We start from the raw sequence: 27,465 nt of genomic DNA, 5'->3' as shown, positions 1-27,465 counted from the left end.
TAATATACACACATATATTTATACAAGAGAAAAAAAAAATAAAAATAAATGCTGTTTAGCAGTGAATGAATAATAAGAGCAATAATTAAAAGGCCTCTCTTCAAGGAAATCACCAACAGGTACGTCTATCCCGTGTAGTCCAACATTCTTCTAAGAAAAAGGTTTGAAGAGAGAATTCATTTGGACATTAATTAAATGTAATATTGAAAGGCAGAAATTAAGATTATAAGGCGTATTGAGTGGCTGACCATCACAAACGGAGAAGTATATTAGTAGTTGAGCTATTGGTTTTGGTTTCATGAGGAATTAAAATTAAAGGTTGGATATATTGATATTATTACTAAGTTAAGAAGAAATAATTAATGGGGTTGGGTAATTAATCACAGTTGTAATTCCCATATCCCAAGTAAGCCCTACCAATGCTCTGTGACCTCTGTCCCTATCTTTACTATCTATCTATATCTATACTATTTATTTATACGAAATACTAATACTAATTTATGGCTCGTTCTTTAGCCAGCCAGCCAGCCTAAAATGTATATGCAATTTAGTTTTTTAAAATGTTTAATTAATTAGTTCAAGAACCTTGGTCATCATCATAGTCATATTATATGTGCCAATACATTCAACTAATCAAGCTCTTATCCCTAAATCTACCCCTTGAAATTGTCCTTTTCCTTTGCTTTTTCCTTGTCCTTTATTTTTTCCCATTTGATATATATCTTGTGACGTGTATTAATTCAGATATATTATTTTACCATTTACCTTTCTTCTTCTTCTTCTTCCTCCTTTCTCCCCTCAATCCTCAGGCCAGTTTCTATTAATTAATCAATTAATTAATTATGAATTCAGATTCCATTAATTGATCTCTTCTCACTATCACATACTCCCGGGTTTACGACGACCACGTTATTAAGAGCGCTCACAATTTTGAAGAGTTTAGATTGTGTCCTAATTTTTAGTAAATAAATTAATCTCAATTGGGTGCTTAAAGCAATGCAAGGGGCAACAGATCCACAAAGGGCAAGCCCACTCCAGGTGTATAATTTTAATTGGTACATGTACTGCAGATAGCAAGGAAGAAATTCGCAAGTGACTAGTTTTTCAATCACCAATCGGTGCGTCGCACGGATTAGCAAGTTGCAACATATTAATTTTTTTTTCATTTTCATATTAAATGTAATATTCAATTCTGAAAGATTTTCTTAAATAAAATTATACTTTTTCTAAAATACTTAAAATATTCATATAATTTTTTTTTCTTAATATTACATCTAGGATTTAATTAAATTGCAATTTTCTGTAAATAATTAATTGGTTACAACATTTGATTTATATGATTCCCCTGATAAAAGTTGAGCAAAAACGTTATTGTCTTTTCCAATTGTACTTAAGAATAGTTAGTCAATATATCTAACTTTTTATTAAAAGAAAAAGGAACTCGCAATTTGAAAATTTCTAATAATGACGATCGTAATTATATTTTATTATATTACTAATAAACTGTACGTTGTGAGTTTTTATTTTTCACAAAAATTAATAATATGGTTTTTTTTGTTCGGACTCCTTTCTTTTCTGAGCGACATTTCTTGTTTTTACTTTTATTGGCATAATTAATTAATTAATTAATATGATGACCAGCATAATATTGGTGTGGTGTCCGGTGTTGAGGTGGTCGGTTGGGACAAAAGTCTATGCCCGGTTTTCAGGGAGTATGCATTGCACTTCCTCCCTCCCTCCCCTGCAATTTGCCATTTAACTTTTTCCATCCAATTGGCTCTCTCTCTCTCTCTCTCTCTCTCTCTCTCTCTCTCTCTGACTTTGACCCCTCTGCTCTGTTTCTCTTCTGTTCGGTTCTTTTCCTCTTTCGGTTCATCCTTCCTTTCACCCAATACATGCATACACATACGAACGTACACACACACACACATATATATATATATTAATAGATCTCCTCTCTCTTGCTTCGACACACATTCATAGAACCCACCGAACGACTTGCTCCTCTCCTCTCCTCTCCTCTCCTCTACCTTTTTGCCCTACTTAGCTTAGGGTTTTCATATCAGAATAACAGCAGCACCTCATCCTTTTGTAAATGCATTCATGCAGCCCTGAATCCCTACCATCTCCCACCTTCGGTTTCTCGATCTTAGTCTTCTTGTGTTTTTTCCTTCTTCTTGCTGCTTGCAGAGGACACTTGTTGTTTTTGGAGCAGCCATGCCTACTCTTGTCAATTATGGTGGCGGTAAGTTTTTCATCTTTTTTTTCCTCTGTCCTGTTACTATCTTTATCTTCTCTCATGTATGTAATGTATGATTCCACTTAAAAGCGTGGATGGATGGATGCATGCGGATGCCCCCCCCCCCCCCCCCCTTTCCCTTGGCTTGAATACTTCGCTTAGAATTTTGCCCCCCAATCAAGTAATTTATGATTTATGAATGACATCAATCAACTTTAAGGGAAGGGAGTCAACGATTTCCATGTTTTACTTATCGAGTTCCTTCCTGATTGGTTGCAAAATTGCAAATTTCCAGGTGGTGGTGATGAATTCTACTCTGGGGCTTCTTTTTGCCCAAATCCATTGGACTTGGCTCGCTTTTGTTCTGTCGACGTATACTATCCACCTCAGAAGCGGGCCCGTCTTCTCTCTTCTCCATATGAATATGATGCCTGCATCAAGCACGACCACGGCTCAAGCCAGAGGCCATCCATCGAGGCTCTTCCCGATGAATGCCTCTTCGAGATCTTCAGACGCATCCCAGCTGGCAGAGATCGGAGCTCCACTGCCTCCGTCTCCAAGCACTGGCTTTTTCTCCTCGCTAGCCTGCGTAAAGCCGAGACCTTCAATGGAAAAAAAGCCCTAGCTGCAGACCACGTCGAGCAGCCAGAGGATGAGATGAAGATCTCTTCAGTCTCTACCGATGATGAAGAAGACGGCTACCTTACGAGGTGCCTCCAAGATAAGAAGGCCACTGATGTGAGGCTCGCTGCTGTGGCTGTTGGAACTAGCACTCGTGGAGGCTTGGCAAAGCTCTCTATCAGAGGAAACAACTCGTACCGCGGAGTCACCGATCGAGGATTATCCTGCATAGCCCGAGCTTGCCCTTCTCTTAAGGCTCTTTCTTTGTGGAGCATCTCATCTATCAGTGATGAGGGCCTGTTTGAAGTAGCTAGAGAGTGCCGATCCCTGGAGAAGCTCGATCTCTGCCGCTGCCCTTGCCTTTCCAGCAAGGGTTTGATTGCCATCGCGAAGCACTGCCCTAACTTGACAGCTTTAAGCATCGAGTCTTGTTCAATGATCGGGAACGAGGGCTTGGAAGCCATAGGGAGGTTTTGTCCTCGGTTGCAGTCCGTCTCTATCAAGGACTGCCCCCTTGTTGGGGATCGTGGGGCCGTAAGTTTGGTGTCCTCCGCACCTTCAGTCCTCAGCAAGATCAGGCTACAGGGGCTAAATATCACGGACTTCTCCCTCGCTGTAATTGGGCACTATGGTCAGGCTGTCACAAGTCTCGTCCTTAGTGGGCTCAAGAACGTGACTGAGAAGGGCTTCTGGGTCATGGGGAACGCCCAGGGCCTGAAGAGACTCGCGAGCTTGACAATCATTTCCTGTGGTCTCACTGATGTGGGCCTAGAGGTTCTGGGGAATGGTTGCCCAAACTTAAAGCAGGTGTGCCTCCAGAGGTGCTACTTCATCTCAGACAACGGTTTGTTAGATTTTGTCAGAGCAGCTGGTTCCCTGGAGAGTCTGCAACTCATGGAATTGAACCGGGTTTCTCAAGTTGGGGTTATTGGTGTGCTCTCCAACTGTGGAGCGAGGTTGAAGACTCTGGCTCTCTCGGAGTGTATGGGAGTTAAGGACTTTCCTGTGGCAGTACCCGACCTTTCTTCTTGCCAATCACTTCGATGCCTGTCCATTCAGAACTGCCCAGGATTTGGGAATGCTGGCGTGGCACTCGTGGGAAAATTGTGCCCTAACTTGCATCATCTTGAGTTTACGGGCCTTTGGGGAATAAAAGATGCTGCGCTTCTCCCCCTTCTGGAAAGCTGTGAGGACGGGCTCGTAAAAGTCAATCTCAGCGACTGCCCGAATGTTACTGATGAAGCAATCTCAGCCTTGGTTATGATCCATGGTGGGACACTCCAAATGCTAAATATTGACGGCTGCAGGAAAGTGACTGATGCGAGCTTGGAGGCCATTGCAGACAACTGCCTGTTAATCAATGATCTTGATCTCTCGAAATGCGCCGTCACCGATGCAGGAATCTCGGTGCTGTCTTCAGCTGAGCAGATCAACCTTCGAGTGCTTTCTTTGTCGGGTTGTTCCCAGGTGACGAACAAGAGCGTGCCCTTCCTGAAACGGCTGGGAGGAAGCTTGGTGGGCTTGAACCTCCAACACTGCTGTTCCATCAGTAGCGCCTCTGTGGAGCTTCTGGCAGAGAGCTTGTGGAGGTGTGACATTCTCTACTGATCGTTTATACGAACATGATGAACTGGATCGTGGAATCGGATCGCTCTTGATTCGAGTTGATGAATATAGATGGGAGTAAGAAGTAGATTATACAGTCTGGTTTTTTTTTTTTTTTTTCCCTCTCTCCAAGAAGGCTCGTCTTGCCTGATAGAAGAAGGAAGATCAGCGACCCGGTTGTGTTTCCAGGGAACTTTGGCTAGCTACCGCTCACCCTCTCGTTTTTTAGCAAGCTTTTAGAAAAGCTTGTTAAGGTTAATCCTTCACTAACCTTTTGGCTTCTCGTCCGTGGGAACGCTGCCCCTTTTCATGGCCAATGGTTCACCTGAGAATTCAGTCATCGGTGTCCTGATTGCTACTCGAGGATAGGAAAGGAGATAGGTCCCCCTTGTTTGTGCTGCTGTGATGGTTTTCATTTCATCACTGAGTTTTTTTTTTTTTCCCCTCCCCTTGACTTTGCTGTCTTTCATTCATCGTGTAATGAGTGTAGGATGAATCTCTGGTTTGTCCTTCCTACCTAGTCGCAACTCAGGAGGTGATAGAAATAAGAAATAATGATAAATAAGGTCATCACCCTTTTTGAGTTTGTGTGATATCTTTGTTTGTTAATAATGCAGGAAAGGTTCTTTGACGTTGCCTGCAGGATATTTGTTTTAATTCACTCTGAATCTCGTCTTCTTCAACCTTCGTAGAATAGAATAACAGACACTCTTTTGAAGACTCTGTTTGAGAGGAATCGTGTGAGAAAATGAGATTATTTGGCAGGTAAGACTGAGAATGATGATTATAATAATAATAATAATAATATTAATAATGATAGTAGTAAAAGAGAACCTGCACTTTTCTTGCTTCTTGCAATTTAAGCCAATGCAATCCGTCGGATATCTAAATGAAAATGATCACACCACCAATTCTTAGCATTTGGACATTTGGAAGCCGAAAGATAAATCGTATCTACTACTACTCCCCAATTATATTATATATTCATCTATCAACGGGGGGGAGAGGGGAAGACAAGCATAACAGAAAAAAAACCCTCTCCCATTCTCAAGAATATACTGCTCTCCCTAGACCCAATGCAGAAGACGTGCATTGTGCAGGCAGGATCTGCAATCAACAAGTCGTCCTTCGAAGCAGAGCGGGATTCTCCTCTGCTGGTTTCCAGATGATATGCTCCAGTCTTCGGCAAAAACTCTTGCAGAACTGCATGAAACACGAATTTCTAATCTCTCTTGTTGGAGTTGAAATGTTTGAACAATGCATTGTAGCAACTGCTGAGAATGGATCCACGACAACGAACTTGGAATTTCCTTCTACGAGTTGCATCTATTAAATTCAGTCGCTGTGAAGCCATAGAGCCTATCCACAACTCATTATCTTTTCCAATATAATAGATGCAATTTGAGCTGCAAGTGGCAAATGTGAGTCAGCCAACTGCAGATTGCTTTTAAATCCATACATATGACTGGAACCTCCCCCGTAAGTTAAAAGTTCTGTTTACCAGTCTGTCAGCCGATCCTTTCTACCAATGTCCATGCAAGCACATAGAATTTCAGATCATGGCCATTGTCGATGGCTAACTTGTTACTGCCGATATTGTGGAATATCAAGCACACCTTGTGATACTTGAGAGTATCTCCACCAGTCTTTCGAACATCAACCATGAAGAGACAGGATGCAACTTCATAGACCTAGAGAAAAAAACAGAGAAAGTACTTAAGATGCAGCAGCTGCACCCCAGTCTATTTAATCATATAGACTTGATGGAGAGAAGTTGTCGAGCAATCTTGGCAGTTACCTCCAAGACAACAGCAAATGGACCAGCCTAGTTCGCCAATACTCCTTCAAAGTCTTGTCTATTGTAAGAGATAACACATTCAAAAAGGTTACCGTGTGGGAATACTCAAAAACCGAACAGTAAGAGAGAGAGAGAGACGTCATAGTGCATGCCTACAGCTTTATGCATCTGGCACCTAACACCAGATTGAAATCTAAGCATTCTCTCTGGAAAACCTCGACGATCACAACTTTACAATGATGCAACATATGTATACCTTGTAAAATTACGTGTGTGGACCTTTAGACACATCGATTCTGTGACAGTCTATGGATGAAATTACGACTTTTGCCGGTTTCCGGGAAACAAAATGAGTTTGCCTGCTGATAAAATCCTGCAAGATTCAAAAAACACCATAAGAGAGAGGAAATGGAGGATTCACGATGCTTTGCAATGCTAACAGCCAAAAGTATGCTCTCAGAATTCTGATTCTCGCTAAACGAAATGTTTAATGCCATATTTGAGCAAATGGAAGTCACATTCAGCGAAATCTCTCTAGATTGGCTTACTTAAAATCTAATCCAGCATTGCATATAGTGGGCTAATCTCTCCATGACTACTTTGATGACCCAGATATGCATAATTGATGACCCAGATATGCAGTTAAAAAGAAAATAGTATGTCAATTAAAAGCAACACCAAATTTGAGGATCATGGTATCAATTACACAGCGGTAACGTTCTTGGATTCTCACAAAATGAAATTCATCAGTGATTTCAGGCCAAAATGTAATGAATATTAAATTCTCACCTGTCGCCTGTCAAAAAGTGCGGATAGGTTCAAACCTTGAGGTAAAGTAACCATCTCAAATGCATTCATTATTAAAGCCCCCCCCCCCCCCCCCCCCCCCCCCCCCCCCCCCCCCCCCCCCCTTACTTTTTTTTTTTTTTTTTTTTATTTTTTATTTTTCCAACTGTACATATTCCTCCTGCAAAGTGCAAATCATCCACAATAATGAAGGTTCAACTGCACGAATGTTACTTTAGGTAATCAGAAAGATTAAAAAGAGGTTCGACAGAGAATTGCAGCTCCTACCATAACATGGATAACAAGAATTAAAACCACATAGAAAAACCAAGCTATCTGAGCATATTCAAACAAGAATTGTATCTCCTGAGTAAGGATTGTATGCATATAGATGTACAGTCACAGGCAAGAAAATGACAGATTCAGCCCCCCTTGGATCCACTGGGCTCCGATCCGATTCATGTTAATTGGACTGTGAATCACATTTTATAAAAAAAAAGCGGGTGAGTAATAGTTTTTAAAATCGGACCAGACATTGAATCGGTCAAAAGATGGGTCCCCGATTGTGTGGGTTTAACCGGAGTTTAATGGGTCGAACTGGGTTTTGTAGGAAAAGTAATTAAATAATTTATGTAATATATGAGTCACCTCTACAATTGTATAAAATATGAGAAATTGCATTGAAGTCCAGCCCATAAAAAAGGAAGATGAAGGCCTAATATCGTAACTTGGGATTTCAAAACTGCTGGATGGCCAAATACAACAACATTTCAGTAAAAATTTTCGACCCTAACCAACTCCTTTTCGGTCTTTATGTTTCTTCTACGCCTCCAAGAGCTCTCTACCTCTGTTTTTCTTGACAAAATTGAGTTTTTTTGGTTTGTTGAATGGGCTCTTCATCTCTAGAGAGGCATTGCTGGTTTTGGTGAAGATGATAAGGATGGATGAATGGGAGGAGAAGGTGGGATTGATAGAGAGAATGGAGTAACGTAGCTTTCCATTGCAATTTGAAGGTAGGTCAATATGCTATTATTCTTTCACTTCCACACGAAAGGAACAAAAAAAATACAGAGCAAGAACTCATAAATAGGTCGTCTCTTCAAAGTCAAGCGGCGGAGGTTGCCGATTCTTTAATTGAAGGCCCGGCCCGATTTGCTTCTTCAGATCGTCCTCTGATTAAGAGGCTGCCAGTTGATGGAGGCAGCTTTGTTCTAGCTCCAGGAAATATTAATAGGATCGTTAGGATTAATGAGAAAGAATCATGAGGCACGAAAGGAGAAAGAAAATTTCCCATCACTTTCGTACGGTTTCATCGATTGATAGCTCGAGGGGAAGAGGTGTGGTGGTCTTCACTCTTCAGGTCAGGAAAAGAAGAAAAAGTTGTTGTGTTTAATTGGATCGTCTGATTTTCTCACCGGTTTGAATGGGGTTTACAAGAGAACTATCTTTTCTTCTCTCTTTTGCCTGACTATTATTAATTCGTCTTATCATTTCGTAATTGATTCGTCCCTCCCTATTATATCATGTGCCACCCGGGCTCGCTAAGGTGAAGGACGGCCACTCAATGAGCTCAGTGGCAAAATGGATAATGTTGGCAAAGATTGAGGGCAGTTAGGGAGGATGTATGCATATATATACATATATAACATGTAAAATAATTTTCCATATATATATATATATATATAAATGGTGTCAATTTCAATCTCTGGCCAACAGTTTTGTTGAGACTTGGGGGCCGCCGGGGGGCCCTGACGTGCGGGTAAATGAGCCTGGACCGTTGAAGCTCCTGTCCTGGGGGATCATGGGATCGGATCGGATAGGTCACGATGGGTCCCAAAGTCACGTGACTACGTGCGAGTGCCGCCCAACTAAGACTAAGAGGAACATCGATACGCACCTGTGCTTTTGTCCCCGCACCTGCACGGATTCCCCAGATTGGGGAAGTTGGGCCGTGTTTGCGTTGTGTGCGTGCGTGTGTGTTTGATATATGATGATACATATGTATAACATTGATGGATCTTCTCTTCTGGTTCTGGCATTATAATTAATCATATGCATGCAAGTATGCGTGTATGTATGTACAGTACGGCGCCTTAGATTAGAGAAGAGAGGAGGAGGAGAAGAAGAGGAGAGAGGAGAAAACCAGTCCGGTCTGGGTCGTAGAACAAATTATCAAATGCATACCATACCACGGGCGGTGCGTCCATAGCTTTTATTTTCAACCGTGTTCTCAAGAAGAATCAGCGGCTCAGATTGCATCTCCAACCCACCATCCCTCCCTTCCCCTCCCCTCCCCTCCCCTACTATAAATACATCAACCTCCAAAACTAAAAGTGGAAAGTGGAAATAATATTTAGCCCAGTTAGATTGCCAAAAGCTCTCATCTTTGATCTCGTCCCATTACTCTCTGGCAAAGCAATAATATGTTGCTACGCAGTTCATCAATTCCGATTTTCGATTCGTGGTTCCCCCCTCATGCTACAGATTCATCTCCCGAACCCGAAATACGGCACCAATCAATGGCGAGGACTCGATCCCTCAAACTGACAACTTCTCCTTCTTCCGCCAAGTTGAGCAGAGCCCTCTCAGATCCTGCTCTCCGGGACTTGTCGGTGACCCCGAGGAGACGACCTTTCCCTCAGGCGATACACTTGGAGGAAGATAGAGGTGTGGGAACAAGGACGACAGCATCATCCCAGGAGTGTGAAGTGGGCGTTTTGGGTGGGGGGCTTGGCCGTGGAGGGGGAATTTGCGGAGGTGGAAGCGGTGGAGGTGGAGGAGGGTCAGATGAGGGGGGATCTGGTGATGACGATTCTAGTCACGGGAGTGATCATACAGAAGCGTATTATCGGAGGATGATCGATGCAAATCCTAGAAATCCTCTCATCCTTAGCAATTATGGGAGGTTCTTGAAAGAGGTACTAAATCTACTGATTTGATTTCGAATTTTGGGAGCTCATCAATTATTCCTGCCCCTGTTAGAATTAAGAATAGGGAAGAAATAGGCTCGATGATTTATTTATATGTATTTAGCCGAATTCTCCAGCTGTGTGTCTATTATGTATATGTATATGTATTATATATGCTGATCTCATTAGTAAGACTGAAACAGGTTCGAGGAGACTATGCCAAAGCTAAGGAGTATTGTGGGAGATCAATCCTAGCAGACCCTAATGACGGGAATGTTCTGTCAATGTTCGCTGATTTAGTATGGGGGAGTGAGAGAGATGCCGAACGAGCTGAGGCTTACTTTGACCAAGCTTTGAAGGTTGCCCCTGATGATTGGTAAGGACTGACTGAGCTCCTGCATATTATTCCTCGGGCACGGTGTATTATTTTACTGAGAGGTTTTTTGATTACGATCATGCAGCTATGTCAAGGCATCTTATGCCCGATTTCTGTGGGATGCTGAAGAAGATGGCGATGAGGAGGTGGCTGAAGACTACACGGCCAAGACACCGACGCTAAGCTTCTACCAAACTCCTCCACCACCACCTCCTCCTCCTTTAGCTGCAGCTTCTTAGGCTCATATATATATATATATATATAGGCCCTTCTCTCTACGGCTAGCTTGTAACATGATAATTACTTTAGGCAAAATTGTAACATAAAAGAATAGGTTAGGTACCGCACCCCATTGGGGTCTCCCTGCAAGTATATATCCTCTTTTTTTGTTTTTTTGTTTTTCTAGAGATTTTTGAGCAACTTCCCAGTTCCCTGATCTTGAGATGAGCCTATAATTAAGTACTCCCTGATTTGATCTCCACGATTCATTCCTGTAGGAGGAAGACTGAATTCAAAGAAAATAAAAGAACCAAAAGAATATTTTTGGGGATATAGTCTGTCCTCATAAATCTTTAATTAATTTGGTTGCTGCTATAGGAATTGCAAGCTGGTGTGGTCCGTCCAGCTCTTCCTGGCTGCCTCCTTCCCTCCCTCCCTCCCTCCCTCTTCTTCCATGAACTCAACTCAACTCAACTCAACTTCCCAAATGAACTCAACTCAAGTTCCCGAGTTTATTACTACATCTTACGTTTATAACATTTCCAGTCCACGGATACTGTTGTAGGGCGTTTCCAGGGAAAAATTTAAGGACTGAGGCTATATTACTAACTATATCAAGATTGAACCTTACATGACTCCTGACTAGGATTGGAAATTCCCCCAAAAATCAAACTTCTGGGTTACATTCAATTCCAAAGTTCCAATACGGTGAAAATGCCTTTTTTTTTTTCAATTTTAAGTTTGATGATAGATCCTACGGACAAAGTCTCAATCTTTTTCCCAGGAATTGTCTTTCAATTTGTGATTAATTAAGCATTCAAGTATCAATCTTTGCTTTGCAGTGACGCTGATGCAATTAAGTGAACTAGACGATGGAAACTGACATGACTGTAATAAATCCATTGCCAGCGCACACAAGCCAAGTCTTATTTATTATTCATTGGGTGGCAAATCGACAGAGCTCAGCTCGCACAGCTTAAAAATTAACAGAAAACTTCAAAGCTTTTGAACCACAAGCAACAGAACAGAACAGAACAGAGGCATCTCAACACCGCACAATCATGGAATGGAAACACAGAGTGAGTGGATGGACGGAGCTTATCTATTGCGGAGCCGGAGTCATCATTGAATTTGTTTGTTTAAGAAGAAGAGGGATTGTCTTTGTGGAGCTTAGAGTCCTCGAGCTCAGCAGCCTGCTTGAGGAAGCTGGGGTCGTCGTCCTCGAGGACCATCTGGATGGGGCAGGATCCGAGGCCGTCGGCGATGGCGAGCATGATCTCCTTCATTTGGGTGCGGAACTCGTCGAGGTCGACGCTGCCGCTGCTGTCGCAGTCGAACTTGTCGAAGATGGAGTCGTATAGCTTGGTGAGCTGCTCCGGCGGGGTGACCACATCGACGCCGAAGTGGGCCTCCAGCAGCCGCATAGACTCGAAGGCCTTACGGAGCTCAGAGCGGGAGAGGACGCCGTCGTTGTTGATGTCCAGGGCTGCAAATCTCTCCTCCACGCTCTTCTTGAATTGCTCCTCGTCTTTCACGAACGCCTTCACCGTCGATCCGTCGATTATCACCACTCCCATCTCTCTCTCTCTCTCTCGCTTCTCTGCTCTACTCCGATCTCTCTCTCTCTCTCTCTCTCTCTCTATCAGTCTAAGCTTGAGATATTTCCCTTCCCCATGTTCGATCGTCTCATCTCATCGTGTCGTCACCAAAGATGAGAAAATATTCATCATATTTCACCCAAACAGCAACCAATTAAAATACTTAATAATATATGAATTTACTGTAAGATTAATTTTTTATTTTTAAATGTTGTAATTAAATATTACACGAACAGTTAGAGTGTGTTTGGATTCGCAACAATTTTCAACTCAACTCAACTCCACTTATCTTCAATTCAACATCACAATCATTACATTTTTTATTTTTTAAATATTTTTAACCATTCAATTCAATTTTTAATATTAAATTCTCTTAACTATTTATTACTTTTTCACAATTCAACAACACAATCATTACTTAATCATTATTTTCTCTCAATTATTTATTACTTTTTTACACTTTTTCTCATAATTCAACAATACAATCATTACAAACCAATTAAAATCAAAATTCAACTCAACTCAACTCTCAATCCAAACACACATAATTGAGTAATACTCATAAAATATATTTGCTCAATTTCAATTCCAAGACGCAGATGCAGTTGCAGATACAGACAGCTTTGCGTTGGTCATGGTGGGCCCTCGAGATGTGCGGTGGCGAATGGTGGTTTGGTCCGTGGAGGAACTTATTCGCCGGTCAAGCAAAGCCCATTTGCATCAATTAATCACTCTTAATGGGCTGTTTGGTTGGGCGGAGTCCAGATTCGGCTCCGGCCCAAATCCGCCCGGAATTAAAGTGCCCACGTTTGGTTGCACTTTGGGCTCTGAATTACAATTCTAATTCCGCTCCGATTCCGTACGGATGAAGATTTGCCCCCCCCCCCCCCCCCCCCCCCCCCCCCAAAATGGTCGGTTTTGCAATTCTGTCTGGATCAGAATTGATTTTAATTGAAACACCTAGGATTGCATTTGGTTTCATAATAGAATTTTAAAATCAGATTTTGATTTTGATTTTGAGCGGTATAAATGAGACTCACACTTTGACTATGTATGAGTTATGTTGTTTTGTTGTGGAAAAAAGTGGTATAAATGAGGCCCACTCTTTAACTTTGTATGAATTATTTTGTTTTGTAGTGGATAAAGTTAAGTTAGAATTATAATTCTAAAATAATATTGAGAAACCAATCAGGCCGAACTCATTTGATCTATGAATGTAATTTAAAAATCATAACTTAACTTAATTTTATTTATAATTAAACAAAATAATTCATTAAAAATTAAATAAATAGACTCTATATATAAATATTTATACTTTTTCATTATAATATAATTTTATTATAATAAATTCGTAATACCATCACCTTATTTTGTCATTTGCAAAATTAAAATCTCATTTAAAAAATGTTATTATCAAATCAATCGCGGAAATATACCCTCCCACTATTCATTTAATTTTCAAAAACTGTCACCACCCACAACCCTAATTCACCGAAACCGCCGCCACTGCCCCGCCGTCGTCGCTGCCCCACCGTGAATTAGAGCGAGCAGTGGTGAATCCAACCTAGGCTCTTCGAGGTTCGCTCGTCTCTGCCCCACCAGAACCTAGGCTCGCAAGCAGCTCACGGGAGTCGTATCCTTGAACCCATGAGGCTGGTCGCGGGCTTTGAGCGAGCAGGTCCCAGGGTCACCAGAGCCAATTACAACCTTCGCCGAGGGTTGACGAGCACCGGCGACCACGGGACGAGGTCTCTCAGCCCACAAACGAGGCTCTTCGAGACCTGCAACTTTCGAGCAGTGGTGGACCCAACCGTGCTGCTCCTCCCTCCGGTCCACCTCCTGCCTCCATCGAGGCCTACACCTGTGGCTTGGACCCTTGGTCCGGGTTCGCGAGTGCTCGGTGCACCCACTCGAGCCTTGTGGCTCCCGAAGCCATGAGGTTCCGCGAGATGATAGAACCCTGCACTGTTCATCTTCTTTCTAGCGAAGAAGCTGAACAGTGAAATTGATTTTTTAAATTTAATCTTTAATTGATTTTTTAAAACATAGAGGATATTTCAGTCTTTTCATAATTTATCCAATCCCATTCCGTACTAATTTCAAGACTCAACCAAACAAAGGTTTAGAATCAAAATTTCAGTTTTATTTCTCTTAAATTCCATTCTTTGTTAATTCTAATCCCCTCAAATCAATTCTATTTCAATGGGCTAAAAAGTCACGTTAAATTTAATTAAAAATACACATCTGATTCAGCCCCCTGAAGTTTTCACTTTTGTCCCAATTTGACCCCACTATCTATTATTTCCTTTCCCTCCCCGTCCCTGGACCCTGGCGGGTGGCACTGGCACTGGCACTGGCAACATCCTCAATCCTAACTAATGTGTACTGCTGTGGCCCTCCCATTCCCCTCCTGTGAGTGTGATCCATTCTGTGGACGGTGCAGGTGGTGGTGAATGTAGAAGGCTCTCGTACGTGAAAGGGTGGGTTCGATCCCTGAACCATGCATTTATATGTATCATCTTGCTGGTTCTTACAAATTAATATTTTTGTTTCTGAACCCTGCTTAATGACGGGTGTAGATGAAAGTCCATGGACTGAACAATGTAATAATATATTAATCATGGCTTTCAGTATAAGCCAAGACACAGGGTCGGACGAAAATGAGAAGTTGCAAATATATATGACCAATTAAGCTAGCTGGGCCGCCGGGAGAGAGAGATCGAGCTAACTGGGTCGTTATTCCTGTTATACAGGACTTATTATTAGCAGGAAAGCGTATTACAACGGGGCATTAATTAATTAAGAGCTCACAAAGTCTCTAAGAAATGGGGCCCTGTGCTTTTGAAGTACTCGCGCGCTGATTAAAGAGAATTAATGAATGAAATGGAGAGGGCTGAAGACAGTTGAGGTGATCGAAGAGGTACTCCCATTGCGCTTAATTGAAGTGTTGACCGGAAGAAGTTATATTCTGATTTGTCGATGCCTGCCTAAATACGTAGATTAATTAAGAGCCTAAATATGCATATAACATAGAGCTCTATATGAAGGACATTTGCTCCCCATGAGGAACCCGACCCGAGTTTGGAACCCAAATATCTCTCGTATATTGGTTATGATGATCGATGTTATTCTCCTAATGATGAGGGAGAATAATGTGCATTCGGTTACAAGTAATTATCGCATGTAACTCTCGGATTTATTCCACGTCATTAATCAACAATTGATGGAGATTAATTGGCAGCACATGGTCAAACATATATGCTACATGAGACTGCATATAGGGATAAATTTTTGACTCAGCATAGCAGTGGCATGCATATGTGCGTGAGAGAGGCAGAGAGTTAGATGAGGATATGCACGTATGTGGACATGCAGGGGCTGGCACTGAGAAAGAGAATAGAGAGGGCTTTGTGGTGCGGGTGTTCGTGCTCCCATTAGACAACGTCGGAGAAAGGTTCTTGTGCTGTGAATCGAGATTGATTCCCACTAAGTTACGTAGTGGGGATTCATCACTGTAGCTTTTTTTTTTTTGTTCGTTCTTGCGGCTGAATCGCTACGTGATCAACTCCACGAGACGAATTCCTAGGAACCTGATAAAAGCACATAGAGGTAACTCGAATTTTATCTCGGTTAATTATTTCGGGTTATTAGCATTTGGGGTCATGTTTCCCAACACTCTCTTTATATAATAATAATAATGGGAGCGTACGTAAGAGTGATCGATCAGCCCCCTCTTCCTTCCCCGGCCCACAGCACCTCCCTCCGGCTCCGGTTGTTGATAAGTAATAACTAGTGCACTGCATGCCCCCACAAAGGTCTTTTTCATCCATCTAATTGATCGAAAACGCTTCCCCGTTCGATCCTGAGAATTTTGGACTTGTCTTTCTAATTTCAATATAGAAATATGGCTGGAAATGCCTCTTGGTATAAAAGAATTTGGCCATTACTTGCATGGTTTAGCGGAATCAAACTCCACCTTATTTGCTAGCTAGCTGGAGACTAGTCGCAGAGACTTGGCTAGTTACAATTACCGTCGCGTGTTCAAAGAGCTGGCTAGCATCTCCGTCCATGTTGGGTTTCCCCGGCAGCTCTACAAGCTAGCTCCTTCCTGATTAGAAGAAGTACACAGACTCATCTGCGGATTCAATTAATGCGCGTGTATTCGAACATCAAGCAACAACTAAACCTAAAATCAAAACGATCAAAATTTGAGCAATTAAGTAAAAGTTTAATATGGAGTAGTCTCTCATATATTGTTTGGAAGAGACCAACGACTAGCTAGCTAGTTTTACTCTGATATATTATCGAGTACTATTACATTGTCAAGAGACCAAATCCAGCCATGGCACGAAACTTTCTAGCTAGCTAGCTAGCTAGCAATTGCAAATTAAAATGACACGCAGGGAATAGTATCAATACCCATTGGCATTCCGGCCGGCCCTTAACCTAAAAAGCTAATTATTAAATGATCCAAAACCAACCAATGACTGAACCGCTAACTAACCCAACTCCTAGGAACACGACCATGATAATCGCGGACAGTTCCGCCTCCGTGGCTGGCACCGACTTAGGGGCCAGTATCATGAGGACGCTTGTTAAGTAGCCATTGGTCAACCCGAGCAAGAATGTCAGAATCGCCACTGGAACCTCGCTCTTGAGCCACTGGGGTCCATGGAGGCAAGCCATGAACGATGGATAGAACATCAACCTCCCTGTGGAAAGCCATGTAGCCCTCTTAATGCTCGGCATGACATAGACTGCAGTCAAGGACTTCCCCATCAGATCAGCCACGTTGTACGTCGTGATCAACAGAACCGGGTACCAGTCCCTGAGGAGATCTGATCGGACATTTTCCGCTAGGAATCCCGGAAATATAGATAAGGTCACAATGTATATCAAAACTATGCCGAGGCCTGGGAATCGAATCTTCTCTGCCACTTCTAGGAATCTCGGCCTTGGAGATGGTGGGTCGCCGTGAAGGGTCATATAGTGTTGTCTCATGACTGGCAGCTTGTACAGCAGATTGCAGCAGACTGTGCAGGCAACCAGAATGAAAGTGCTGACAATGAAATAGAAGTGAGCACTAGTTCGGAGACCCTGAGGATTTTGCCGGAGAGATGCCTTTGTGATGATTCTTAGGACGGACACTAAAACACCTGTCAACCAGCAAACAGCGTCTTACTAGCTAGCCGTCAGGTGATCAGTCGAGGCAAGAAGTTTGGGTAAACACTAGTCATACGAACGACCGAGCTAATTACTTAAAATTAATATATTTCACGTGTCCAACAACATGTATCGGTGAAATCCTGGATTGGCATTAATTAATTTGCTTGGAAATTTCTGTTGGCAAATTTGAGGTTAAAGTGATTGTTCCGGAAAAGTGGAGATCTCTTTTGTCCTTTAAGCAGAGAGAAGTCTATATATGATTGATTTGTTTCACGGAAAACCAGAAAATTACAGAAAGAGTAATCTGAAACTATACGTATGCCTGTCCTAGGGAGGATCATCATGGAAGAAAAACTCAAAGCTGAAAAAAATAATTATATATAGATCATCAGGAGCTCAATGGACATGCAGTACGTACCTGAAGAAGCAGTTCCGGCAAACACAGCCTGCATATACTGCTTAGGCAGTTTTCCGGCAGATCCGATCAAACTTCCCCCAATCAACCCGTCTGCCAGTCCACATACCACGACCACCAAGACCGTAACAGGATATGCTTCATCTTGATTCTTGCCCGTCCTAGAGCCTCCACTCCAGGTCCAATCCATGACTGGAGCAACCATAAGAGAGGCAACAAACATGAAGAACCCAAAGTTCATGCGGGTCCTGAAGCTCAGCCTCCGGCTCCACCCTCCGAAGCCCACCACTATAACCAGGATGAGCACTGAAGAGCTCATATAAGCCACAGAGAAGACTCTCTCGATGTGATTTCCAGGATAGAGATAACCGAAGTAATCAATGGCCGTGATGAAAGCATTCCATGGGAGCAAATTCCCGGCCCCGAGCAAGAAGTGGATTATGTATGCAATCTTGTAAGTGTCCCTAATTGGGACCAACTGTTCCTGCTCTCTTCCTGGAACCTTGAGGGCTTCCATTTTCTAAGCCTTGGACATTCTAAAGGTGCGTATTCACTTATTATAGAAGGACCAGACGATGATAGATATATAAAGGATGTGTGTCTGTATATATATATACACACACACACAATAGTATAGAAGAGCTACGAGCTAGCTATAGGATTGAATTATTGTTGATACTACACTTCGATCACGGGGGCATATTGTAAAGATCGAGTCCCAGTACTGATGCGGAAAACTTTATGGAACCATTGGCAAGTCGACGTACTTTTTGGTTTCATTCAAGTAATTATATACTTTCAGCTAGGGTCCATCTATAACATGCAGATATAAATATATTAACTGGAGATTAAAACTTTTTTTTGGGGGGGGGGGGGAGAAGAAAATACACATTTTCAAGCACATTAGTTAAATTTCAAGTACTTTAAAGTATGATTGATCAATTTCAACGATGAAGATCGAAGTGTGTGAAGAAAACAAAGAAACTTGACAATAAGTCGAATTGATTTGATTGATGGGGTTGGGGTCTTGGAATCAAATGCAAGCTGCCAGCCTCCTAGCTCGTGCGAGGTAGAAAAATGTTGGGCCAATGTGGGGACACCAATTGAATGGATGGTATTAGAAGTCCTAAACTTTTTGATCCCTCTGTACGTGCAACTACTGCCAGTCATTTATATTACAACTTTACAAGGCACATATCCATATATCTGTGTGTCTGTATTGAGCTAAGGTCGAATCACTGCACATATTCCTTGTCAAGTTTTTACCATTGAGCATGTCGACAGAGCCCTCTTGCCTTTAGGGGATACTCTGAAACAATTTATTGTCTTGTAACATGGACGACACTCTTCTGATGATCTTATGTTTGAAATGACATTGAAGATATATACTTGATCTTTAATTACAGCGTCATATATATATATATATGTTTATAATTATATTTTACCATACATGTATTATAGATCTGTAAATATCATTGACTACTCCATCCTAGCTATACCTCTTGATCTTTTGTGGAAGTTTTGTCCACCAATAATTGAAGCTTGCTAGCCTAACATATATATATATATATATAAATAGGAACATTTTTATATATCTCTAATAAGTCTACGGGTACTGCTAATTTCCCTTAAAAAGAACAATCATCGATTATCATCCCTTAAAAGAATATATAAGAAGAAGAAGAAGAAGAGAGCCCCGCAATTTTCTCAAGACATGTCGGGTCGGGAATGAATGAATGCAATTTGCATGGGTGTGTAGAAGGGGGCAAATTGATTGAAGGGGAGACGCTAATTAAATTAAGGGATACATACTTATAAATTCTACTTTGTCGTCTAAAGATTGTTGATTGAGAGAGGTCCCTTCACATCTGTCCATTTCTTTCCGGTTATTTAATTAGCCATTGGCTCATGAGGACGTACCATGCGACTAGCCAGCTCGCATATATATAATTTTATTCATTGCTTAAATTTTCAAATTAAGTCTAACGTCGTCCGTTATCATATATATACCATGCATGCATTTATCTATATATATATATATATATATATTTAACAGTACTATGTAAAACAATCGATTGAATATAGAGATATGGGGCTAGCGAGCCCGCCCCCATGACATTCCTGCTTGTCTCCATCAGTTGATTTGCAATACATCATGGCATGGCATGCGTGAATTAACACTTTCGAGCTTTCATCTCAATTCATATATTCAATGCCAATTATTCATAGCCACCTTACTTACATCGGTCAACCTCAGCTATCACTAGCGGTCACTCCTCCATATATTAGATGTATATCTACACTATGGGCGGAATTATTTAATTAATAATTTTTTATATATTTTTCTTGATAATTAATAATTTTTTTTATTAATTTGAGTTAATATATAAAATTTTATAATTTTAACTGTGATTGATTTATTTTAATGTCGAATTAAACTATCAATTCATCAATTAAATAAAAAGCGTATAATATTTTTGGTGAGCTTTTTTTAATCAAACATAATAAAATATGAAGAACTAATTAAATATATATATATATTGAAGAAAAAGCAACCTTAGCTAAAAGAGTGAGGTGAGAGACCTCGGCGTATTCTCACCTCGGCGTAGGGCTTCCACTGCCACGATTCTCCCTCTCCTTCCTCTTGTTGAAGAGAAAGAGGGGGAGGGAGAAAGGAGCAGTGATGGCTTGCCACGACCTTTGAGGCCACCAGCGACCTCATTAGTGAGGTGGTGGCCGACATGGAGTTGGCACCGTTGCTCCCCCTATTCATGCTTCCTTTTTTCTTTGATTTCTAATTAAAATTTAATGTCAAGGTTTATTTTTATTTTTTTCAAGTTAAAAATAATTATTTCAAGGAATATGGTGATCATTTCACTTTAGTATCCAAGTCCAAAATCTAAGCATTTTCCAAATACTTGATTAGGATATTATAAATTCATGGGAATTTAAAATCTCATCACATTCATCAACATTGGTTGATTCAAATAGTTCGGTACTTATTCCCCTTAAATAAGGTATCGGATTTAAGTTTTGTGGTGAAAATTCATACTGAAAGAGTTTTATCCCTTTAGTGGGCCGGCCCGGCTTAAACTGGATTAGTCAAGTTTCGTTGAACTTTTGGATACCAAGGACATATAAAAAAAAAATCTCATCCATCCCACCTTTATCCCTATTCATAACCCAAAGACCAGATGAGCCCTTTTATTTTTTTTGTATCTGCGGGCCTAAGCCTCTTTATTTAACTAGTGGGTTTTATTTCTGGACCACCATTTTTTATTCACTTTGTCTTATAATACTTGACCACCATTTTTATTTCTATTTGCAGCTCACTTGAATTTTGATGCATAACACGAATTATTTGGTGCTGTACTGGAACCGAGGGAATGAAATGGGGACTGGACAGCAATTTTGAGATTGATGATGGGGATAAGTTGCACATGCAGGAATAGGCATCATTCATGACATAAAGCATCAGTGAGTGAGTTGCTGACTTTACATCAAATCAGAGATAGCAAGCTAATAAAAAGTGATCAAAGCTGTCGATGGGTGGATGATCAGGTTCTTAGGTAGGTTTCCTTTAATTATCCTTCTCTATCTTTCGATTTATTCCTGCCAAATCAACAGTTCTTCAAGTATACATGTTTCGAATACTAAAGCCATTTCAGAGTTTCGTGATGAACACATAAGGGGACACCTCGAAGGTATACCAGCATGATTATATTTGAAATGTAATACTTGTAAAATTTTACAGGCCTATAAGTGATTTGGCTTATTTCCAATCCAAAAATTCGAACTGATATATTGTGATACTCAATATATCATATTTGTGATTTTCTCTTGAATTTTTCCATATGAGACTAATATCTTTCAAAACCCACTCTCATGTGTCAATATGTGATTTTGATGCTTTACCTACACGTGTCACGTGGACTAGAACAATCCGCCCTCAAATATTGACTATGAGCCTGAACTCGACTTCCATGCTCGAGACTTAATCACGAGATAAGCATTCTTCTTTTACACTCAAGCAAGAGGAGAGACAATTGACTAAGAGGCGGGCTTTCTCTTAGTATACGGATTCAAAGGGACAACGAGTTCCAAATTCAGGCCAACACTGGCACATTTTGGCTTGCACTCGACAAAGAAATATTAGACTTGACGTGGTGTAAGCACAAACGGACGTGCGGAAGCATAATTTACTTTGATATCATATAAAATTTTCACTTGATCTATAAACGATTGGGCTCATCTTCAATCCAAAAACTCTAACTTTTAGATTGAAAATAGACTTATCATTTATAAGTCCAATGAATTTTTACAATATTCATATCTTATCTTTTTTTTGGATTAAGTGTGTCTCGTAATATTTACCAAGAGCGAGCGAGCGATCAAGTTATATGTCCATGAACGGATTGTAATTACAATCGTAAATATATATATAAGTTTGCACCTATTTAAGTCAACTAGCTAGCTCCATGCTGCATGCTCTGAGTTCTGAGATCTTGCCAGACTTGTCAACTAAGACTTTTTTTTGTCTACTAACAGACTTATTAATTCTGTAGATATGGGACAATATTTGTACAAGCTTACACCTCTAAACTTTTGCGAACAAATTACTTTAGCCCTCAACCTTCGAATTTTTTAGCACTTTTATCCTAAATCTTTTCTTTTTGTCATTTTTATTCTCAATCTTTCACGTTTTTCCACTTTAATTCTATTGTCACTTTTTCCGCTAACGAAACATGGATTTTAATATAATGTCTAACTATGCATGCGTTATTCTGTAACTGCAGAACTCTGGCAATCAAGACGAGCCTTGCTATAGCATGGGATCTCAGAATGATGAAGTTGATTCTCGAGACTATTAATTTAGATATTGTTGTTCAGCTAATTCAAGGATTTCGAGACCAGGCGGCTTGTAATGAAGCTGTCATTTGAGATGTTCGAGCGCTACTCCAATGAGAGTGGACAGTAGTGGTGGAACATGTTCTCTGTGAAGTCAACCGATATGCAGATTGGTTAGCAAATTATGCATTCTCACTTCCGGACGGGATTCATTTTCTGCCCTCATGGGCTTGATCTCTTGTTATTCGGAGATATTATAGGGGCTATTATATCTTGACTTTGTACTATTTGATTTATTCTTTAATAAAATTGGGCTTCGCCTCCCAATTCACCAATATATATATATATATATATATGCATGCATTATAACACCTATAAATACAGTATATATCTATTAATACTATACTAGTATTCTTTCACTCGTGCTTGCACAGATAATTTTTTTTATAGAGATCTGTTGAATTTTTTTATTTTAGATGTGATCATAATTATATTTTGGGGTTTTTACCTAAAATGGCCCATGGTTTGTCCGTTTTGTCAAATCTATCATATGCTTTTTTTTGTCAAATTTATCCCATGGTTTACTTTTTGCATCAAATCTATCCCAGCGTTATCTTTTCCTTCAACATCTAACGGCCGTGCTGACGTGGCACATGGAGAGATAGTGGGCCACACTTGCCACGTAGGCGCCACGTCAGCACACCGTTAGATGTTGACGGAAAAGATAACGCCGGGATAGATTTGATACAAAAAATAAACCATGAGATAGATTTGACAAAAAAAAGCATATGATAGATTTGACAAAACGGGCAAACCATGGGCTATTTTAGGTAAATACCCCTTATATTTTTCCCATGGAGAATTTTTATGTTTTTCAAATTCAATTAGAGTTTCACTTTGACTAAAGTAGTTTCCATAAACTAGGCAGATCCAAAGTTCATATAATTATATTGTAGTCGTATGTGCATAACCTAATTAATTTGTTATATATAATATATGTTTTATTTGCAACAATAAATTTTCGAACATAAATTTTAAATGATAGGAGATTTGCATTGCAATATTCTAATCATATATTGAAACTTTTAATAATAAGTTTTAGTTCTTTTATAGAATGTACAGTTTGTTGGAAATTATAGATTGCAAATTCATTAGATTTTATTAATGGGTCACTTAGTGTGATTCATGAGTGCTTAGACGAATTCGGGTTACGAAGTGAAGGTTCATTAATTCAATGGATACATTTGAGTGCAAGACAAGTAATGTATATGAAAGTGTCTACATTAATTAAGTGTTTGTGTATGATCATTAATTGTTTATCTATGGGTGATGTTCCATCTAAGAGTTACGTTCAATACGAAGGGTTTTGACTCTTCGATAGTGTCCATTGAGTGCATATAAATAGAGACGCTATAGTGCTCAAATGAATAATTAAGAAAAATTCCAGAAATCAAAGTGAGAGTTAGGGAATTCCTCGATTTTGCTAGTTGAAAGAATTCATAAGGCTTCGCTGTATCCCGGGAGGATCTTTGCCTTAACCCTCTAGCAACTTTGTGTGGAGGCAAATAGTTCTTTTTGGAAAGCGTCATTCGCGCTTCGAATTCTATCGTGTTAACCCCATATCGCCTCCGGATCGATCGTCTCCACCCATTTCCCCAACAATCAAAGAGAACTATTTTGAGATGGCGACGGAGGCTACTACCGCGTTCAAAGTGATGAACCAAGAGTTCGTGAAACTCGATCGATTTGACGGCACAAACTTCAACCGCTAGAATGACAAGATGTTGTTCGTCCTTACCGTCTTAAATGTGGCATACGTTCTGGACCTGAACCTGCGACCCTTGGAGGATCCCGCCCCTGATGCAACCCCCGAAGAAATCGCAAAGGTGGCCGAACTCAAGAAGAAGCACGAGGAAGAAAAATTCACATGTCGTGGACACATCCTCAACACTTTGTCCAATCGACTGTATGATCTCTACATGTCGATGCAGTCCCCGATGGAGATATGGAAAGCTCTTGAGGAGAAATGCAACACCGAGCGGCAAGCTACCGATAAATTTTTAATGATGAAGTATTTCGAATTCAAAATACTTGATAGTGTCCCTATCATGGATCAAGTTCATGAACTACAAATCCTTGTAAGCAGGCTTCGTGACCTGAAAGTTATTATTCCGGAATCACTACAAGTCGGGGCTATCATCTCAAAGTTACCCTCGTCTTGGAACGATTACCGGAAGAAACTCCTGCATATAGCGGAGGACTTCACTGTGGAGAAAATACTTAGACATTTGCGTATTGAAGAGGAAACTCGAAAGCGCGATGCGGTGTATCTTCCCCAAGGTTCTAAAGTGAACCATGTAAGTGAGTCCAAGAACTCTCGGAAAGGCAAGCGAAAGGCTACGTCCGAGATCGAGAACACACAAGACAAGAAGAGAAAGTCTCGCAATTGCTATCATTGCAATAAGAAATGGCACTACATTAAGGATTGTAAACTTCCCAAAAAGGATAAAGATGCCACAACTTCCAAAGCTAATATGATTGAGGACATGGACTTAGTGGCCATGGTTACAGGAGGAATCGAGAGCTTGGAGATTGGTATGATTACCGAACTCAACATAGCCATGATCGATAAGTTCTATAATTGGTGGCTCGACTCCGGAGTTACTGTTCATGTGTGTAACGACCGGCAACAATTCAAGAGCTATGAATCAGTGGCAAACCGTGAGGTGCTTATGGCAACCATCAATCAGTCAAGGTGCTCGGTCAAGGGACGGTGGAACTCAACTTTACATCCGGGAAGAAATTGACCTTAATCAATGTGTTGCATGTTCCCGATGTAAGAAAAAATTTACTATCCGCAAGTCTTTTGTGCAACAAGGGTTTCAAGTTTATATTAGAATCCGATAAGTTAGTCTTGTTTAAGGGTGATATGTATTTGGGAAAGGGATATTGTAGCGAGGGCATGTTCAAGTTGAGCATTGTTATGAATTAAGCTAATTCTTCTGCTTATATTGTTAAATCTTATCCTTTGTGTCATGTGCGTTTAGCACATTTTAATTTTAAAACTTTACAATATATGCAAAAGAATGGTTACATCAATCTAAGTGATGATAAACTTGTGGATAAATGTGAAATTTGTGTTCAATCAAAAATTACCAAGAGCCATTAAAGGTGTATTTGTTGGATATACCAAACATTCTAAGGCTTATCGTGTTCTTGACTTGGTGTCAAATACGATAATTGAAACGAGAGATGTTGTATTCATTGAAAGCAAGTTTTCCGACGATTCAGTGGATTCGGAACAAGAATATGAACCAATGATCTCAAGTGATCAAAACAAGAGACGTCTTTGTGACAATAAGGATACGGAGCCGAGGAAAAGTCAAAGTGTGAGAAAAGAAAAGGACTTTGGTCCCGATTTCATTTCCTCGCAATATCTAGCGTATCTCGTTGAGGGAGATAGAGAATCCGTAATTAGGAAGATCCCCAAAATGCTTAATGTGGAAGGTGATCCACAAACCTATGGTGAGCCATGACTTCTAGGGATGCGGCATTTTGGAAAGAGACGATTAATGATGAAATGGATTAAATATTGTTCAACAATACTTGGGTCCTAATTGATCTTCCTCAAGGATCGAAGCTTATCGGGTGTAAATGAGTGTTTAAAAGGAAGAATAACCCAACCGGGGGTTCTCCGACTTTTAATGTTAGATTGGTGGCAAAAGGATTTAGGCAAAATAAAGGCCTAGATTATTTTGACACCTATGCACCGATGGCTAGGATGACTTCCATTCGAGTCCTTATGGCACTTGCATCTATCCATAAGTTACATGTGCATCAAATGGATGTTAAGACGGCTTTTTGAATGGTGATCTAGAAGAGGAAGTCTACATGGAGCAACCGGAAGGCTTTGTGCTTCCTGGGAATGAACATAAGGTGTGTAAATTGATCAAGTTCATTATATGGTTTGAAACAAGCGCCTAAACAGTGGCATGAGAAATTTGACTCGGTTATTTTGTCATATGGTTTTTCGCATAATTGTGCGGATAAGTGTATTTACACTAAATACACCAATAGGTACGGTATAATTATTTGTCTCTATGTGAACGATTTGTTGATCTTTGGGACAGATTTAGAAGGTGTTCGTAAGACCAAAGAGTATCTAGCCTCGAATTTTAAGATGAAAGATCTCAACGAGGTAAATACAATCCTAGGTATAAAGGTGCAAAAGCATGAAAGGGGCTTTGCACTAAGTCAATCTCACTACATCCAAAAAGTATTAGAGAAGTTCAAACATTTGAATATCAATGATTCAAACACTCCATTCGATCCGAACTTCAAGTTAAGTGAGAATAATGGTAGGGCTATAGCGCAATTAGAGTACGCAAACGCAATTAGAAATCTAATGTATGCAATGCATTGCACCAGACCCGATATCGCATTTGCTTTGTGCAAATTGGCGAGATTTACAAGTTGTCCTAGTACCGATCATTGGAAAGGAATTTGTAGGATTCTTGGTTATCTTAGTAAGACCAAAAATTTGGGATTATTCTATAGTGATTATCCCGCGGTATTAGAAGGTTACTCAGATGCAAGTTGGATTACGAGTCTAAGTGACAATAAGTCCACATCGAGATGGATTTTTACGATTGGAGGTGGAGCCATTAGTTGGGCCTCCAAGAAACAAACTTGTATCTCACATTCAACCATGGAGGCTGAATTTATAGCCTTGGCGACTGCCGGCAAGGAAGCGGAATGGCTAAAAAATCTCTTGCTAGATATAAAGTTGTGGCCACAACGTAGGTTTGCCATTTCCGTATATTGTGATAGTGAATCCACCTTGTCTCGAGCGTACAATAAGGTGTATAATGGAAAGTCTAGACAT

The 27,465-nt window shown here is 40.5% G+C and overlaps 4 protein-coding genes and 2 long non-coding RNA genes across 8 annotated transcripts; 2 read left to right on the top strand and 4 right to left on the bottom strand.

Annotated features, from left to right (window-relative positions):
• The first annotated feature begins 1,803 nt into the window (after positions 1-1,803).
• Positions 1,804-5,122, top strand: LOC116196962 (EIN3-binding F-box protein 1-like). Its single transcript, XM_031526936.1, has 2 exons — positions 1,804-2,245; positions 2,535-5,122. The coding sequence occupies exons 1-2, from the start codon at positions 2,218-2,220 to the stop codon at positions 4,466-4,468; spliced, it is 1,962 nt and encodes a 653-aa protein (XP_031382796.1). The 5' UTR covers positions 1,804-2,217; the 3' UTR covers positions 4,469-5,122.
• A 201-nt stretch (positions 5,123-5,323) lies between these two features.
• Positions 5,324-7,140, bottom strand: LOC116196963. 2 transcript variants are annotated; one of them, XR_004154940.1, is made up of 5 exons: positions 7,053-7,140; positions 6,520-6,636; positions 6,264-6,321; positions 5,967-6,156; positions 5,324-5,871 (listed from the first exon to the last, which is right to left on the bottom strand). It is a non-coding gene; the product is annotated as an uncharacterized LOC116196963 (long non-coding RNA). The 2 variants fall into 2 exon arrangements; XR_004154939.1 differs by having other exon boundaries at positions 6,520-7,135.
• An 889-nt stretch (positions 7,141-8,029) lies between these two features.
• On the bottom strand, positions 8,030-9,212 carry LOC116196469. Its single transcript, XR_004154831.1, has 2 exons — positions 8,347-9,212; positions 8,030-8,260 (listed from the first exon to the last, which is right to left on the bottom strand). It is a non-coding gene; the product is annotated as an uncharacterized LOC116196469 (long non-coding RNA).
• A 157-nt stretch (positions 9,213-9,369) lies between these two features.
• On the top strand, positions 9,370-10,884 carry LOC116196467. The gene is made up of 3 exons (XM_031526199.1): positions 9,370-9,967; positions 10,162-10,334; positions 10,420-10,884. The coding sequence occupies exons 1-3, from the start codon at positions 9,473-9,475 to the stop codon at positions 10,571-10,573; spliced, it is 822 nt and encodes a 273-aa protein (XP_031382059.1). The 5' UTR covers positions 9,370-9,472; the 3' UTR covers positions 10,574-10,884.
• A 558-nt stretch (positions 10,885-11,442) lies between these two features.
• Positions 11,443-12,244, bottom strand: LOC116196468. The gene has a single exon (XM_031526200.1). It carries the CDS (start codon positions 12,128-12,130, stop codon positions 11,693-11,695), a length of 438 nt encoding a protein of 145 aa, XP_031382060.1. The 5' UTR covers positions 12,131-12,244; the 3' UTR covers positions 11,443-11,692.
• Positions 12,245-16,358: 4,114 nt separating this feature from the next.
• LOC116193682 (equilibrative nucleotide transporter 8) lies at positions 16,359-18,462 on the bottom strand. 2 transcript variants are annotated; one of them, XM_031522423.1, is made up of 2 exons: positions 17,736-18,462; positions 16,359-17,328 (listed from the first exon to the last, which is right to left on the bottom strand). In XM_031522423.1, exons 1-2 carry the CDS (start codon positions 18,247-18,249, stop codon positions 16,613-16,615), a joined length of 1,230 nt encoding a protein of 409 aa, XP_031378283.1. In that variant the 5' UTR covers positions 18,250-18,462; the 3' UTR covers positions 16,359-16,612. The 2 variants fall into 2 exon arrangements, with proteins under 2 accessions (XP_031378283.1, XP_031378284.1); XM_031522424.1 differs by having other exon boundaries at positions 16,373-17,307; positions 17,736-18,444.
• Positions 18,463-27,465: the final 9,003 nt, after the last annotated feature.

The sequence above is a fragment of the Punica granatum genome, chromosome 2 (genome assembly GCF_007655135.1).
Source record: "Punica granatum isolate Tunisia-2019 chromosome 2, ASM765513v2, whole genome shotgun sequence".
NCBI classification, from domain to species: domain Eukaryota; kingdom Viridiplantae; phylum Streptophyta; class Magnoliopsida; order Myrtales; family Lythraceae; genus Punica; species Punica granatum.
Note: the sequence above shows the minus strand (reverse complement) of the source record. Positions and strands in the feature narration are given on the sequence as shown.

Excerpts from the sequence above, each read along its gene's own strand:
- LOC116196962 (XM_031526936.1), top strand. The coding sequence starts at position 2,218 with ATGCCTACTCTTGTCAATTATGGTGGCG. Across the intron at positions 2,246-2,534 it reads TCTTGTCAATTATGGTGGCG|GTGGTGGTGATGAATTCTAC; the intron begins GTAAGTTTTTCA and ends GCAAATTTCCAG.
- LOC116196467 (XM_031526199.1), top strand. The coding sequence starts at position 9,473 with ATGTTGCTACGCAGTTCATCAATTCCGATTTTCGATTCGTGGTTCCCC. Across the intron at positions 9,968-10,161 it reads ATGGGAGGTTCTTGAAAGAG|GTTCGAGGAGACTATGCCAA; the intron begins GTACTAAATCTA and ends AGACTGAAACAG. Across the intron at positions 10,335-10,419 it reads AAGGTTGCCCCTGATGATTG|CTATGTCAAGGCATCTTATG; the intron begins GTAAGGACTGAC and ends ACGATCATGCAG.
- LOC116196468 (XM_031526200.1), bottom strand. The coding sequence starts at position 12,130 with ATGGGAGTGGTGATAATCGACGGATCGACGGTGAAGGCGTTCGTGAAA.
- LOC116193682 (XM_031522423.1), bottom strand. The coding sequence starts at position 18,249 with ATGGAAGCCCTCAAGGTTCCAGGAAGAGAGCAGGAACAGTTGGTCCCA. Across the intron at positions 17,329-17,735 it reads TGCCGGAACTGCTTCTTCAG|ACGCTGTTTGCTGGTTGACA; the intron begins GTACGTACTGCA and ends CTAGCTAGTAAG.